The sequence below is a fragment of the Mus musculus genome, chromosome 7, assembly GCF_000001635.26.
Source record: "Mus musculus strain C57BL/6J chromosome 7, GRCm38.p6 C57BL/6J".
Classification (NCBI taxonomy): Eukaryota; Metazoa; Chordata; class Mammalia; order Rodentia; family Muridae; genus Mus; species Mus musculus.
Window position 1 is genome coordinate 79,088,094 of NC_000073.6, and position 15,330 is coordinate 79,103,423.

Below are 15,330 nucleotides of genomic sequence, written 5' to 3' on the forward strand. Positions count from 1 at the left end.
CTATGGAGGTGATGGCTACAAGGACAGTGACTTTGGGGTACCTTCTGTTCCTAGTGTCACACTCCCACATTGACTTCCCAACAGATACCCCATCCACACGCCCCGGGAAGGTTGCTATGGTGACAAGGACGAGTTCCCTGGAGTGAGAACCTACGGAATCCGGGACACCAATGAGACCTATGATGTGTACTGCTTCGCTGAGGAGATGGAGGGTGAGAAAGCCGGTTCCCTGCGAGATGCCTTTTCCATCCCCATCACCACGATCACATGTGGGATAGCTACACGAGTCCTCCTCTGGACCACCACCCTCCCTCAGTCCTCTCCTGCCATGAGCAGCAATGGTCTCTTGCTGGAATCCATGCTATTCACTTTGAAGGGGTTCTCAGTGGCCACAGGCATCTGTAAAACAATTTAGTGCTACCACTAAACCCCAAGTTCCAAAGTCCCCTGGGACTGCCCCTCTTATCCAGCGTCTCAGCATCTCTGGCCAACCCCTTTCTGCCTTAAGGTCCACAGTGCCATCAAAGCCATGCTCAGGTCTAGGGTGTAGCTCAGTGGCAGACCCTGGGCTCCATCCCTACGCCACTCTAGGTCAGACACAACAGACACACAAACATACTTCCCAGCTACCCTCTCTCCATTTCTTGGCCCCCAGCTTGAAGTCCTACCCTAGGCCTTTTGTTGGGTTGTTCGAGGGAGAAACCTAGGTAGTTTCTTTCTTTTACGAGGGTACTAATTTTGAACATAGAGTTACCCTGGCCTGTAGATGACACCCCTTTCTCATCTACCTCTCTGGAAATCCCACACACTCTGAATATCCATCTCATAGCTACCAAGCTCCTCCAGCTGGGAGAAAAGCTGAATGGTGATATACCTCACCTTTCTTCCCACGTGTCCCCATGTTTGACTAACCCAAGGCAATTAACAGTCCTTTTGTCTGAGCAGCCACTGAGCAAGGACACCTGAAACTACCCAATAACTGATCAGAGACTGCCCACAACCCCACCCCATCCTCAAACCTTTCCAAGTTTAGGAAATATTGTTTAAAAGCTAGCAGACCCCAAATTACCCTATAATGGGCTCTTTGGGTACTACTGGCCCTGGTTTGGAAGGCAGTACTCTAAGGGATCAAAAGGCGAGGCCAGCTTTTCTCATCAGATTTTCAATTTGGGATAGTTTCCTAGGAATGGATAGTGCCTGTGTTAAAGGAAAGCTCCCCTAGTGGTGGGAGGGTGAATAGCAACCAACTGGGCTTCTGATTTCGGGATTGCTCGACCCATTGCATTTTGGGTAGCTTTTTTTGGGGGGGGAGGGGGGGGAGAAGGTCCTTGTTAGGACATTGGTGTCATCCTACCTAAAAGTTCTGAGAGGAATGAAGAGTGTGGTACTAACGCAGAACCAAGGATAGCAAGCTAAACCTCCGGGAAAAGATGTGGACCTCTCAGGGACACAGGCAGCTTGGGATGTGAGCGAAACCCTCACCCAGTGTGATGCGTCTGTCCTTCACAGGTGAGGTCTTTTATGCGACATCCCCAGAGAAATTCACCTTCCAGGAGGCAGCCAACGAGTGCCGGAGGCTGGGGGCACGCTTGGCCACCACAGGCCAGCTCTACCTGGCCTGGCAGGGCGGTATGGACATGTGCAGCGCTGGCTGGCTGGCGGACCGCAGCGTGCGCTACCCCATCTCCAAGGCTCGGCCCAACTGCGGGGGCAACCTCCTGGGTGTAAGGACTGTCTATCTACACGCCAACCAGACAGGCTATCCTGATCCCTCATCCCGATATGACGCCATCTGTTACACAGGTGGGACTGGGGCTGAAGGTGGGAAGGGGGGGTTCTCGCCACCGATATCAGATCCCAGTAAGATCTTGGGAAGGGATCACTGAGTTTCTGAACTTGGGTTTTCACTGCTTCTTAATGTAGAGACAATGGAGTCACAATGTAGCCAGCCCAGTTTCATCAGATCCACACAGAACAGTGTTTAAAGTATATGCTTCGGAGCCACTGTTTTCTAGGGTTTGAATTCCAGCTCTTCCATACCACAATGGCTCATTTCATATTTCACTTCTACAGCCCAATCTTATGTGAAGAGGGACACCCTCTCTCCCAAAAGCCTCTCTTCTCTTTTCTTGATAATCTGACCACTCTTTGGAAATGTCACCCTCATTAATATTCTTTTTTATTAATAACTACCTTATGTCTGCCAGTCCCTCATTTGTCCAGGACTCTGAGACAGGCAGTTCTCCAGCAATGCCTGCATCAATTACACAAAGTATGTCTGCAAGATTCCGGCTTCCCCTTCCTCACACTGTCCCATTGGACACTGAGCAGACAAAGTAGCCGCTGGTGGGGAGGCGGAAATAGGAACTGATTTTATTTGATAAGCAATGAGCTAGCTGATCAATATACCAGGAGTAGCCTAGTGCTTCTACAAATTCGGCCAACCTCAGACTCCTATTAATAATTTAATTGCATCTATACTGAATAGGTGCAGAATTTGTCTTGCCATCATTACGCAACTGTTAACAGCTGTTACTAGCATTGAAATGGTGCATGTACTCTATGAGGAATTATAAGCAACCAAAAACTGACATAAGATTCCAGCAGTGGCCCAGAAGTTATATAAGGGACTCTAGCATTCTCAGAGTTTGGCATCTGCGGGAGGCTTGGAACCATCCCAAGGGAAAGGAAGAGCCACAGAACTCAGATACCTGAGTCCCTTGTGGTGGGCAGGGCCAGGTGCCTGGCTCCAGCCAAATAGAAGGAAATGAGGCACATTCAGCTCTTGTCCCCTCAAAACAGCCCTGAGCTCAGCACTAAAGCCTGTCATTGCCTCCTGTCCCAGGTGAAGATTTTGTAGACATCCCAGAAAACTTCTTCGGGGTGGGTGGTGAAGACGACATCACCATCCAGACGGTGACCTGGCCAGACCTGGAGCTGCCCCTGCCCCGTAATGTCACAGAGGGAGAGGCCCTGGGCAGCGTGATCCTTACAGCAAAGCCCATCTTTGACCTGTCCCCCACTATCTCAGAGCCGGGGGAGGCCCTCACACTTGCCCCTGAAGTGGGGAGCACAGCCTTCCCAGAGGCTGAGGAGAGAACTGGAGAAGCCACCAGACCCTGGGGCTTTCCTGCAGAAGTCACACGTGGGCCGGACTCTGCCACTGCCTTCGCCAGTGAGGACCTGGTAGTGCGAGTGACCATCTCTCCAGGTGCAGCTGAAGTCCCTGGTCAGCCCCGCTTGCCAGGGGGTAAGTACACTCCTGGGGAACAGGCAGGGCAATTGTGGCCACTCTTTGGTCACAAATCATTAACCTCTAACGAAGTCACCTGTGGAAAACAGGGTATAGATCAAGCAGATGATAGTACCACAGGGTTCACCACAAAGTAGACCCACTTGAAAACCGTTGCTCTGGGTGACCCCATGGCCTTGCCTGGCTTTGTCCTCCCACCAGAATAGAAAATCAGCCAAGTTCAGTGAGTAGGCTGAGTGCAGCTGTCCTGAGGGAGCAGTGACCTGACAGTGCCTGTCACAGTCCTAAATAGCTGAGGAAAGGGAGGAGTTAAAAGGTATTTTGTGATACATGAAAATTATGTAACGAAAATATATTCAAATTTCGGTGCCCATGAATAGAGTTTGATTGAATCAAAGCCGCATCCAATTATTTAAGACTTTGTTTGTGGCTAATTTAGGACAGTAGTGGCTGAGTTAAGCACTTGAATGAAATCACATTGTCCCACAAAGCCTTGTCTAGAGACCAGGTATGATGCTACACATCTGCATCCCAGAATGGGAGGGGGAGGCAGGAGAGTTGTAAGTTCAAGGCCAGCCTGGTTTATATAGCAAGATTCTATCTCAACAAGAAGAAGGAGAAAAAGGAAAAGAAGAAGAAAAGTCTGATACAATTAGCTGGTTCTCTCTAGAAAATACTTGCAGCTCTTAGGTTAGGTGGGTGAGGTTCTCTATACTTGGGCAGTGATGTCACTCAGCATAGAGCCCAGCTGATCCCCAAATGCAAATCTATATTCTGGTATAGGGTCTTGATGTCCCCCACCTGGGATGACACTGTCATCTGCCACGACTTTCATGATATCACCAAGTTGAACCTCAGGTGGAATCACCCAGATATACCTATTATGTCTAAACAAAGGAGCTAAGCTTAGAACAGACAGCATGAACATCTGTCTTACCTCTGTTTCTTCCTCTCCTCTCCCAACAGGAGTTGTATTCCACTATCGCCCAGGCTCCACCAGATACTCTCTGACATTTGAGGAGGCACAGCAGGCCTGCATGCACACCGGGGCCGTCATTGCCTCTCCTGAGCAGCTCCAAGCTGCCTATGAGGCAGGCTATGAGCAGTGTGATGCTGGCTGGCTGCAGGACCAGACCGTCAGGTAAAAAACAAACCTGCCATTTCCAGCCCCAACCAAGAAGCCTCCAGCCTGACACAACACCCAGGATGGGATAGGGCGCTCGGGTGGGTGGGTAGGGAGGAGAACCAGCACTTTGCTCACTAGCCAGGGGTAAGATACGCCTTTCCTACTCCCAGGATGGCCCCTCACCCCCTTTCCATCCTCTTTCACAGATACCCCATTGTGAGCCCACGAACCCCATGTGTGGGTGACAAAGACAGCAGCCCAGGAGTCAGGACCTACGGCGTGCGCCCATCATCAGAAACCTATGATGTCTACTGCTACGTGGACAAGCTTGAGGGTACAGGCCACATTATTGCATCCCCAGACCAGCAGGGACTAAGGGAGAGTCACAGAAGGGAGGGATAGAATTGTCACTACCTACACCAGCCTGCTCCCAGGTGGAAAGCAGACCCGCCTCTCACCTCTTTCAATTCAAATGCCTTCTCTCTGCCAAAGTCTCATAGGATTTCCCCCTTCTGTTGTAGTGTGAGATTGGTCCTTCAGAAAGCCATGAGGTCAGTGGCTAAACTGATCAATTTATTATCAATAAATGTTAGGCATCCCCTCCCAGTGCCCATGAACAGGTCAAAGGACCCGAGAAGTCCTGCAGCTTAAAACCTCTTTAACTCTTTGCAACTCAGCGTTGCCCAAGCGTATTCAACTGCAGACCTGTTTTGTCTCATTTCTTGTAATTGCCATGAATGACACCAAACTGCCTTTCCACTGAGTCCAAATTAGAAAATGCCACTGTTCTGGAAAAGTTTAAGCATGGTCACTCATGTAACCTCTGTACGCCTCGGTTCCCCCATCTGAAAAAAAAAATGTCTGCATAATAATTAGAGGATTTTCTAAGTATTGGTTGAGACACATTAAAAAGTGCCTGGCACACACAAACGCTGGGTAGACATGACCTTCCATCTCCCTGACCCAGGTAAGGCCCTGGGTAATATGTGGGTGCTGAAACCCCGAAGGAGCAGGAATCGGCTCCGCAGCAGTCACCAAGCTCCATGAGAGAGCAGAGAGCTGAGAGGGCTTGGGGGTTGGGGTTGCCAGCTGAACCATCACTGTTAGTCAAGGGAGGAGAGCATAGGTGTGAGTGGAGAACCTAAAAAAGGGGTTGTCGGGGGTAGAAGCTAACTCCTCATAGGTAGACTAGCTCGGCCCAGCTCAGCTGTGACATTCTCTTTTTTAGTAAAGATGTCCCAAGTCCCTGGAAATCCCTACTCAATACAAAGTTGAGAATCTGGTCTCTACTGCCCAGGATCCAAAGAGATCTAAGGGCGTAGCCTTGGGGCTGGAGGCGGTGACTAAGTAAGCCTGGGGCCTAGAGGAATATTGCCATATACTCCTATATGGTGGATATGAACAGCCCTGGTGATCGGGGTGGGGGTGCCTGGAGCTCTACCTCAGAGCAGAGGGAACAGGACTCTGACACACATGAATCATCACACCGCCATTGCCTCTGTTCCCCAGGGGAAGTGTTCTTCGCCACACGCCTCGAGCAGTTCACCTTCCAGGAAGCGCGGGCCTTCTGTGCGGCTCAAAATGCCACCCTGGCCTCCACCGGCCAGCTCTATGCTGCCTGGAGCCAGGGTCTGGACAAGTGCTATGCTGGCTGGCTGGCAGATGGCACCCTCCGATACCCCATCATCACCCCTCGGCCTGCCTGTGGTGGGGACAAACCTGGCGTGAGAACTGTCTACCTCTACCCCAACCAAACCGGCCTCCCTGACCCACTGTCAAAGCACCATGCCTTCTGCTTCCGAGGTACTGTAGTCACCAAATCTGTCTATAAACAGCGGCAGGTGGTTCCTACTTCAAAGGAAGTTACATACAAATACTAATTGGGGTCGTGTATGTGAAACACTCTGTATGTGTTTCTGTGCAATGTTATATATATACTGTTTTACTTGCATCTTCTTGTCAGTTCTCGTGAACTTGTAAATATCTTTGCAATAAGTGTAATCAAATAATTCTGGTGTCGCTTATCAAGCACCAGCCAGCTACATGCTTAGTTGACCCACACTGTGCAGGCCCTACCACTACAGTATCAGCCATCCTGACCAGTTAAACAGTTGAAAGGGATACTCTAGGCCCTGATTGGTTCAATTCTCACAGCACCCATATTGGGTAATGGTACACCCACAAGAATAGAGATTGTAGACTACTGTGAACCTTGGCTTCAACCCAACACATCAAACTGAATGTCCGTACAACTCTTTGTGAATCTGGGATTATTTTAATTTTTTAAGATTTATTTTTACCATGTTTAATTATGTGTATGGGAGGCACATGTCCATGAGAGTGCAAGTGCCCTTGGAAGCCCGCAGCATCAGACCCTGGAGGGAGTGGAGTTCAGGCAGTTGTGAGATTCAAACTCAGGCCCTCTGTGAGAGGGGTACACACACGTAACCACTGGGCCATCTTGCCAGGCCCGAGGTTGCTTTTATCTAAAGGCTTCCAAGTTTCTCTGTCTTAGACGGACACCTTTTTACTTTATTGATGGTTTGTATTTTAAGAAAGAGTCTCTTGTAGCTAAGGCTGGCCTCGAACTCCTGATCCCCCTGTCTCCATTTCTTAGTGCTCTGATTACAGGCATGTAATGTGACACCATGTCTGGCGGTGGGGAAGCCTTATATTTTTTAATTTGTAAAGTTTTAACATTTTAATTTTAATTAAAAACTTAAAATTAATATACACAGCATTATATTTCACTATGCATTATCTTTTTCTGATTGCCTGCCTTTGGCTTTTTATTAAAAATTATTATCATATATTTTGATCATGTTTTTCTCCTCCCAGGTCCTCCCCACCTCCCTACCCACTGGACTTTGTTTGTTCTCTCTCTTAAAAAAAAAGAATGAATGAAACAATAGAGCTGGAGAGATGGCTCAGTGCTTAAGAGCACTGGCTGCTTGCTCTTCCAGAGAACTGGGGTTCAACTCCTAGCACCCACAAGGCAGTTTACAACTGTCTGTAACTCTAGTTTCAGGGTATCCAACTCCCTCACACAGATGTACTTGCAGGCAGAACACCAATGCACAAAAATAAATAAATAAACGAACAAACAATAAAACACTGCTAAAATGAAAACCAAAGCAAAGAAGCAAAAGACCAATAAGACGAAACATGCCAAAATAAAGCACAACTTCTCTTTAAGCCTTCAGGATTGCCACAACTTTGAGGGTAGCTTGTGCTGAATAGAAACGTACTACCTCAAAAAAAAATGAATAAATTAATTAAAACCCAAAAGTTCATTTAAGGGGGCCAATCCTCTCCCAGGGGAGTTACTGATGCCCTTGCCCCAGACTAAGTCCCACCTCCCAGTAAACAATAACTTCCACCACCCACCCAAAACCTTCAATGGACTCAAACCTCTTTTTTGTTTGTTTATTTTTCTGTTTGTTTTAAGACAGGGTCTCACTATGTAGCCCTGGCTGTCCTAGAACTTGCCATGTAGAACAGGCTGGCCTTGAACTCATGGAGAGCTGCCTGCCTTTGCCTCCCAAGTGCTGACATTAAAAGGGTGTGCCACCATGCCAGGCTTTAAACCTTGTGTCACTCTGTAGAGAAGTCTGGTTCCTGACCTCCTCTAGGTTGCTGGCTTCCCCCAAATCAGAAATTATCCCTAATCTATGAATCCTGCCCTCACCCTGCCACTGCAAATGCCGTGATAGTTGTGTGGAATCTAAAGATGAACCTTCTGTTTAGGGAACAGACACTCAGAACCTAGCTCTGCCTTCAAGGTAGACAGGATCATGATTGACCTTGAACTGAGAGATTCACTCCGGTGCTTCTGAGCCATTGACCTTGGGCAAGTCACAGTAACAAGTCACCATTTGTTAGATGGAGTCTCTTCTTTGTTATGGTAAAATATATTTATAAGCATAAAGATTTTAGGTCCAGCATATATGGTAGACTGTGGGGAAGAAGTACCCCAGAGCACTCTGTCCTAAGCTGCTAGGGTACATGGTGCCATTCCCCAGTAAATACAAATGGCAAACAGCTGTCTCAATGACTTAGAGATTGGGGTGGCTTAGCAAGGTTCTTGTACAGGACAGGTGTACCTCAGGGTCCCCTCGCCCCTTTGTCCCTGAAGGACAAGGTAAAATGGACTCCGGTCAAAGGGCAGAACCTCACCTCCCACATCGTCCACAGGTGTGTCAGTGGCGCCCTCTCCAGGAGAAGAAGGGGGTAGTACACCCACATCACCCTCTGACATAGAGGACTGGATCGTCACTCAGGTGGGGCCTGGTGTGGATGCTGTCCCCTTGGAGCCAAAGACAACAGAAGTGCCATATTTCACCACTGAGCCAAGAAAACAGACTGAATGGGAGCCAGCCTACACCCCAGTGGGCACATCCCCACAGCCAGGTGGGTATAGCTGGGCTCTGGGGCATACCCTGAAGCCACGTGCACTAACCCCACACTCCTGCCTGCTATGGAATGCCCACGGTGGGGGCTGGGGGTGGGGAGGAAGTCTGGTGAGGGTGGGGCTTGAACTCACTATATAGCCCAGGCAGGTCTTAAACTTGGAATCCTCATGCCTCAGCCTCTGCACCACCAAACCTAGATCTAAGTTGTATTGGAAATACCAACAAAAACAAGGCAAGGGGGGTGTGATCAGGTTTCAAACGGCGGATGCTTGGCTTTGCTCTACTTCTCAGGTCCTCTGAACAGGGACCTCAGCTTGAAAACCAAGGCATCTTTATAAACAGCACCACCTGGCCCTGCTGACCTAGAGATGGGTTCTCCCACTCTAACAGCACCAGCATCACCAGGAGGGCTTATGCAAACTGTCCCTGTGCTTCTCCACCAGCACTGGGCTTTGAGTTGGATATAAGAGACACTTTATCTCTTGGATATGGAAGCACTTGAAGGGAGAACTTGGTTTTTTTCAGGGGTGCCTCCCCACTTCCAATGGGCAATGTAGATGTCGGCCTTTGGAGTCCCACAAGCACAATTCTTATAGCCTGTGTCCCTGAGGCTGTGAAGGAGGCTTCCCAGGCCATTCTCATGCCTTTAATTTTCTTCCCTTTCTTCCTCTCTCCTTCCACCTCTTTATCCTTCATTCTTCTCTCCCCTTTCTACCTCCTTTGTCATAACACTTAAATCATATCCCTTAGCGATCATCTGACATGTTCCCACGCTCTTAAAAGGCATTTTCTGTGGAAGGGTATAACTTAGAAATGGAGCAGAGTTCACCATTCCACACTTCACCTTGGCTTCTTTCTTTCCTCCAGGGATCCCTCCCACATGGCTTCCCACCCTCCCAGCAGCAGAGGAACACACAGAAAGCCCCTCTGCCTCTGAAGAGCCCTCTGCCTCAGCAGTCCCTTCCACCTCAGAGGAGCCATACACATCTTCATTTGCAGTGCCGAGCATGACAGAGCTGCCAGGCTCTGGGGAGGCGTCGGGCGCACCTGACCTCAGTGGTGACTTCACAGGCAGTGGAGATGCTTCAGGACGCCTTGACTCCAGTGGGCAGCCTTCAGGGGGCATTGAAAGTGGCCTTCCCTCAGGTGACCTTGACTCCAGTGGCCTCAGCCCCACAGTGAGCTCAGGCCTGCCTGTAGAAAGTGGTTCTGCCTCAGGAGATGGAGAAGTCCCCTGGTCCCATACTCCCACAGTTGGCAGGTTGCCCTCTGGAGGTGAGAGCCCCGAAGGCTCTGCCTCTGCCTCTGGAACAGGAGACCTTAGTGGGCTGCCTTCAGGAGGAGAAATTACAGAAACTTCTACTTCTGGGGCAGAAGAAACCAGTGGACTTCCTTCTGGAGGAGACGGTCTAGAAACTTCTACCTCTGGAGTAGATGATGTCAGTGGAATTCCTACTGGAAGAGAAGGTCTAGAGACTTCTGCCTCTGGAGTAGAGGACCTCAGTGGACTTCCTTCTGGAGAAGAAGGTTCAGAAACATCTACCTCTGGAATAGAGGACATCAGTGTACTTCCAACTGGAGGAGAAAGTCTAGAAACCTCTGCTTCTGGAGTGGGAGACTTGAGTGGACTTCCCTCAGGAGGAGAAAGTCTAGAAACATCTGCTTCAGGTGCAGAGGATGTCACTCAGCTTCCTACTGAAAGAGGAGGTCTAGAGACTTCTGCCTCTGGAGTAGAAGACATCACTGTTCTTCCTACTGGAAGAGAAAGTCTAGAAACTTCTGCCTCTGGAGTAGAGGATGTCAGTGGACTTCCTTCTGGAAGAGAAGGTCTAGAGACTTCTGCCTCTGGAATAGAGGACATTAGTGTGTTTCCTACTGAAGCAGAAGGTCTGGACACTTCTGCCTCTGGGGGATATGTTAGTGGGATTCCTTCTGGAGGAGATGGTACAGAAACCTCTGCTTCTGGAGTAGAGGATGTGAGTGGTCTTCCATCTGGAGGAGAGGGTCTAGAAACTTCTGCCTCTGGAGTGGAAGATCTTGGTCCTTCTACTAGAGATAGTCTAGAGACATCTGCTTCAGGAGTAGATGTTACTGGGTTTCCTTCTGGAAGAGGGGACCCAGAGACCTCTGTTTCTGGGGTAGGTGATGACTTCAGTGGACTTCCTTCTGGAAAAGAAGGCCTGGAGACCTCAGCTTCTGGAGCTGAGGACCTCAGTGGCTTGCCCTCTGGAAAAGAAGACTTGGTAGGGTCTGCTTCTGGGGCCTTGGACTTTGGCAAACTACCTCCTGGAACTCTAGGAAGTGGTCAAACTCCAGAAGTAAATGGCTTTCCCTCTGGATTTAGTGGTGAGTATTCTGGAGCAGACATTGGAAGTGGCCCATCCTCTGGCCTGCCTGACTTTAGTGGACTTCCATCTGGCTTTCCAACTGTCTCCCTTGTGGACAGTACCTTAGTGGAAGTGATCACAGCCACCACTTCCAGTGAACTGGAAGGAAGGGGGACCATTGGCATCAGTGGTTCAGGAGAAGTATCAGGGCTGCCCCTGGGTGAATTGGACAGTAGTGCGGACATTAGTGGTCTCCCTTCAGGAACTGAACTCAGTGGCCAAGCATCTGGATCTCCTGATAGCAGTGGAGAAACATCTGGATTTTTTGATGTTAGTGGACAGCCATTTGGGTCTTCTGGCGTCAGCGAGGAAACATCTGGGATTCCTGAAATCAGTGGGCAGCCATCAGGGACTCCTGACACCACTGCGACATCTGGAGTGACTGAGCTTAATGAACTGTCCTCTGGACAACCAGATGTCAGTGGAGATGGGTCTGGAATTCTCTTTGGCAGTGGACAGTCCTCTGGTATAACATCTGTGAGTGGAGAAACCTCTGGGATTTCTGATCTCAGTGGGCAGCCCTCAGGGTTCCCAGTGTTCAGTGGAACAGCAACCAGAACCCCTGACCTGGCTTCTGGCACCATAAGTGGCAGTGGAGAGTCTTCTGGCATTACATTTGTGGACACCAGTTTTGTTGAAGTGACCCCTACCACATTTAGGGAAGAAGAAGGGTTAGGATCTGTGGAACTCAGTGGCTTTCCTTCTGGGGAGACGGAACTGTCTGGCACATCTGGGACGGTGGACGTCAGTGAACAATCTTCTGGAGCAATTGATTCCAGTGGACTCACATCCCCCACTCCAGAGTTCAGTGGCCTCCCAAGTGGAGTAGCTGAGGTCAGTGGTGAATTCTCTGGAGTTGAGACTGGGAGCAGCTTGCCCTCAGGAGCATTTGATGGCAGTGGACTTGTCTCAGGTTTCCCCACTGTGTCTCTTGTAGACAGAACTTTGGTGGAATCTATAACTCAGGCTCCTACTGCTCAAGAAGCTGGAGAAGGACCTTCGGGCATTTTGGAATTCAGTGGTGCCCATTCTGGGACACCAGACATATCTGGGGAGCTTTCTGGGTCTCTGGACCTAAGCACATTGCAGTCTGGGCAGATGGAAACCAGCACGGAGACACCAAGCTCTCCATATTTTAGTGGAGACTTTTCCAGCACCACTGATGTAAGTGGAGAATCCATAGCTGCCACAACTGGCAGTGGGGAAAGCTCTGGGCTTCCGGAAGTTACTTTAAACACCTCAGAGTTAGTGGAGGGTGTGACTGAACCCACTGTTTCCCAGGAACTTGGCCATGGTCCTTCTATGACATACACTCCCCGGCTCTTTGAGGCCAGTGGGGACGCCTCAGCATCCGGGGACCTTGGTGGCGCTGTAACAAACTTCCCAGGGTCTGGGATAGAAGCTTCAGTCCCAGAAGCCAGCAGTGACCTGTCTGCTTACCCTGAGGCTGGTGTGGGAGTGTCTGCTGCCCCTGAGGCCAGCAGTAAACTGTCTGAGTTCCCAGATCTGCATGGAATCACTTCTGCCTTCCATGAAACAGATCTGGAAATGACAACCCCAAGCACAGAGGTAAACAGCAACCCATGGACCTTTCAGGAAGGCACCAGGGAGGGATCGGCCGCTCCGGAAGTGAGTGGAGAATCTAGCACTACCTCCGACATAGACACAGGCACTTCAGGGGTGCCTTCTGCCACACCCATGGCTTCTGGAGACAGGACTGAAATCAGCGGAGAATGGTCTGATCACACCTCAGAGGTGAATGTTGCCATCAGCAGCACCATCACAGAGTCCGAGTGGGCCCAGCCTACCCGGTACCCTACAGAGACACTTCAAGAAATCGAATCCCCAAATCCCTCATACTCAGGAGAGGAGACCCAGACAGCAGAAACAACCATGTCCCTGACAGATGCCCCCACCCTCTCTTCTTCAGAAGGGTCAGGGGAGACGGAGTCAACCGTTGCAGGTATGGAGTTATTTTCTCTTTAAATGTGTTTGGGATATAAGCAAGTGTAATCCAGAAGGAGGCACGATTGCTTTAAAATTCAAAGCTCAGTTGGACAATGTCAGATAATACTCCAGTCCCTCTGAGTCTTATGCATGAAGTGAGAGTAGTACTGGTGAAGAACAAATAGGATATAGATGTGAACAAAGCAAGCACTGAGCGTCATGCCGAGTTCTTCACAGCGTGACCTTGTGAAGATGAGTGACTTCCTTCCACTGGGGTTAGATCCCACTAACACTCATGCGTGGGTGTCACCGTCTGTGCCTATTTAGGTAGTGATAACAATTGTATTTGCGAACCTGTTCCCAAGTAAATGTGAGATGACAGAGTACATCTGCTAATTTATGTCCAAATATTTATTTTGTGGGAAAAAAAAACTTGCACAGTTTAAGGAACTATGAAGTCTCACATTGGCTCTGCCCTGACGCTAGACTCTGTGTTCCCAACTCATCCCAAGCCACCAAGACTTCCCAGTGCTGGTCCAGCGCCTCACCTCCACCCTCTTTCAGACACCAAGCTCCAGCAGCTTTAGATTTGGGGGACATCTTGGTCCTCCTACTGTACTGGGACACTTTCCACAATCAGAGGGAAAGTAGTCCATGTATTGGGGACTGACGGAACAGGAAGGCAGAACGCCCCCCCCCCCCGGAGTGAGCTGACGCTTAGCCATCCTCAAGGACTTGGAGCGTCTCAGCACCCGGGCATGGGAGCTCAGAGGCTGTTCTGGTCTCTAGGCAGCTCGGTTCTTGACACATATCCTCTAGGTTTTGTGTAGAGGAGTCCTGTAGCCCAGGGACATACTGGAAACATGCTCGTGGCCCACTGGCCACAATGGCAATCACTGTGACATAGGGAAGCTCTCGTTAGCTATGAGGGGGCAGACAGGTGATAGACTGACTCCTGCAGTCTCCAGAGAGGGAGTCAGGCAGCAGCAGCCTCTCTCTGCTAAGGCAGGGTCTCTCATAAAGGAGCTTTATTCCTGGGACACATTCAAAAGTGGAGAAATGAATCCTAGAAGAAACCCAACTAGAGTTCACTGCTGGCCAGGTCCCAAGCCTCAGAAGCCTTTATGTCAGACAAGAAGATTCTATGTTCTTAGATATTAATATACAAGCATATTAACACCTCACCATATAGTACAGCCTTGTACATAGCGACCATGCTTCATACTTAGCACGAACATAGTAAATACATGTGTGTACACACAGTTCAGGCTCTCCACTCTTCTCTCACTGGGGTCACTCTCTACAGTTCAGCGCCTAAAGGCACCTAACCACAAGAACAGAGAATGTGGACTTTTCTTCCTGCCCAAGAAACAATATGGCCATAAGGCTCTAATGACTAAGTGACCAAATCCCTCTACACATGGTCACAGTACTCTCAGTAACTCTTCCCAGCCTGTAAAAGTTACAAGCAAGACTTGTGACCTTAGTTGGGCATAGTGGTGCACACCTGTAATCCTAGCTCTTAGGAAGGGGGAGGGGGAGGAGTCCAGCCTCGGCTACATAGTGAGATTCTGGTGAGGGGTTGGGGAGGGGGGAGACAGAATGGACCTCAGGAGCCCCAAATTTAGTAAAAGTAGCAATAGAACTTACTTTTAATTCTTTATTCTTTCCAGGGTAATGGCTCTTATCTATTAACCCAGTCCTAGCACTCAGGAGGCTGAGGCAGGAGGATATCCTAGAGTTCCAGGCCAGCCTGGGCTACAGAGTGAGACACTGTCTCAAAATAAAAGAGGGAAGGAAGGAAGGAAGGAAGGATGGATGGAAAAAGGTAGACATTAGCAATCTGTCATAAGGACAGCCTTCCTGGCTACCTGCAACTCCATCACTCTGCCTCCATCGCTCAGATCTTTCCAAGAGCCACAAGATGCAACGTTATTCCTATGATATTTGAGTACCCAGGGGATCCTCTCCCAAGGAGAGAAACTGAATTTAGTACTAAAAGAGAACATTCAGTAGTAACTTTCGTCTTGCTTAGTTAATATTCTGTCCATAAACAAGTTCTTGATAAATTAGGAACCAGTACTTTTGACATCAGAATAAATATTAAAACCTCTTGTGGTGATACATGCTTATGATAGTCGTACTTAGAAGACTGAGGCAGGAAGATCAGAAGTTCAAGGTCAGCCTAGACTACATAGTGAGTTG

At 49.3% G+C, this 15,330-nt stretch overlaps 1 protein-coding gene across 2 annotated transcripts in view; it reads left to right on the forward strand.

Moving 5' to 3' along the window:
* Positions 1-15,330, forward strand: part of Acan (aggrecan) — a 61,874-nt gene that overhangs the window by 34,868 nt on the left and 11,676 nt on the right. For both annotated transcript variants that reach the window (NM_001361500.1, NM_007424.3), the window contains exons 5-12: positions 85-212; positions 1,510-1,803; positions 2,846-3,250; positions 4,220-4,394; positions 4,586-4,713; positions 5,889-6,182; positions 8,574-8,789; positions 9,659-13,141. In NM_001361500.1, coding sequence (NP_001348429.1) covers positions 85-212; positions 1,510-1,803; positions 2,846-3,250; positions 4,220-4,394; positions 4,586-4,713; positions 5,889-6,182; positions 8,574-8,789; positions 9,659-13,141 — 5,123 coding nt within the window. The remainder of the gene's footprint in view (positions 1-84; positions 213-1,509; positions 1,804-2,845; positions 3,251-4,219; positions 4,395-4,585; positions 4,714-5,888; positions 6,183-8,573; positions 8,790-9,658; positions 13,142-15,330) is intronic.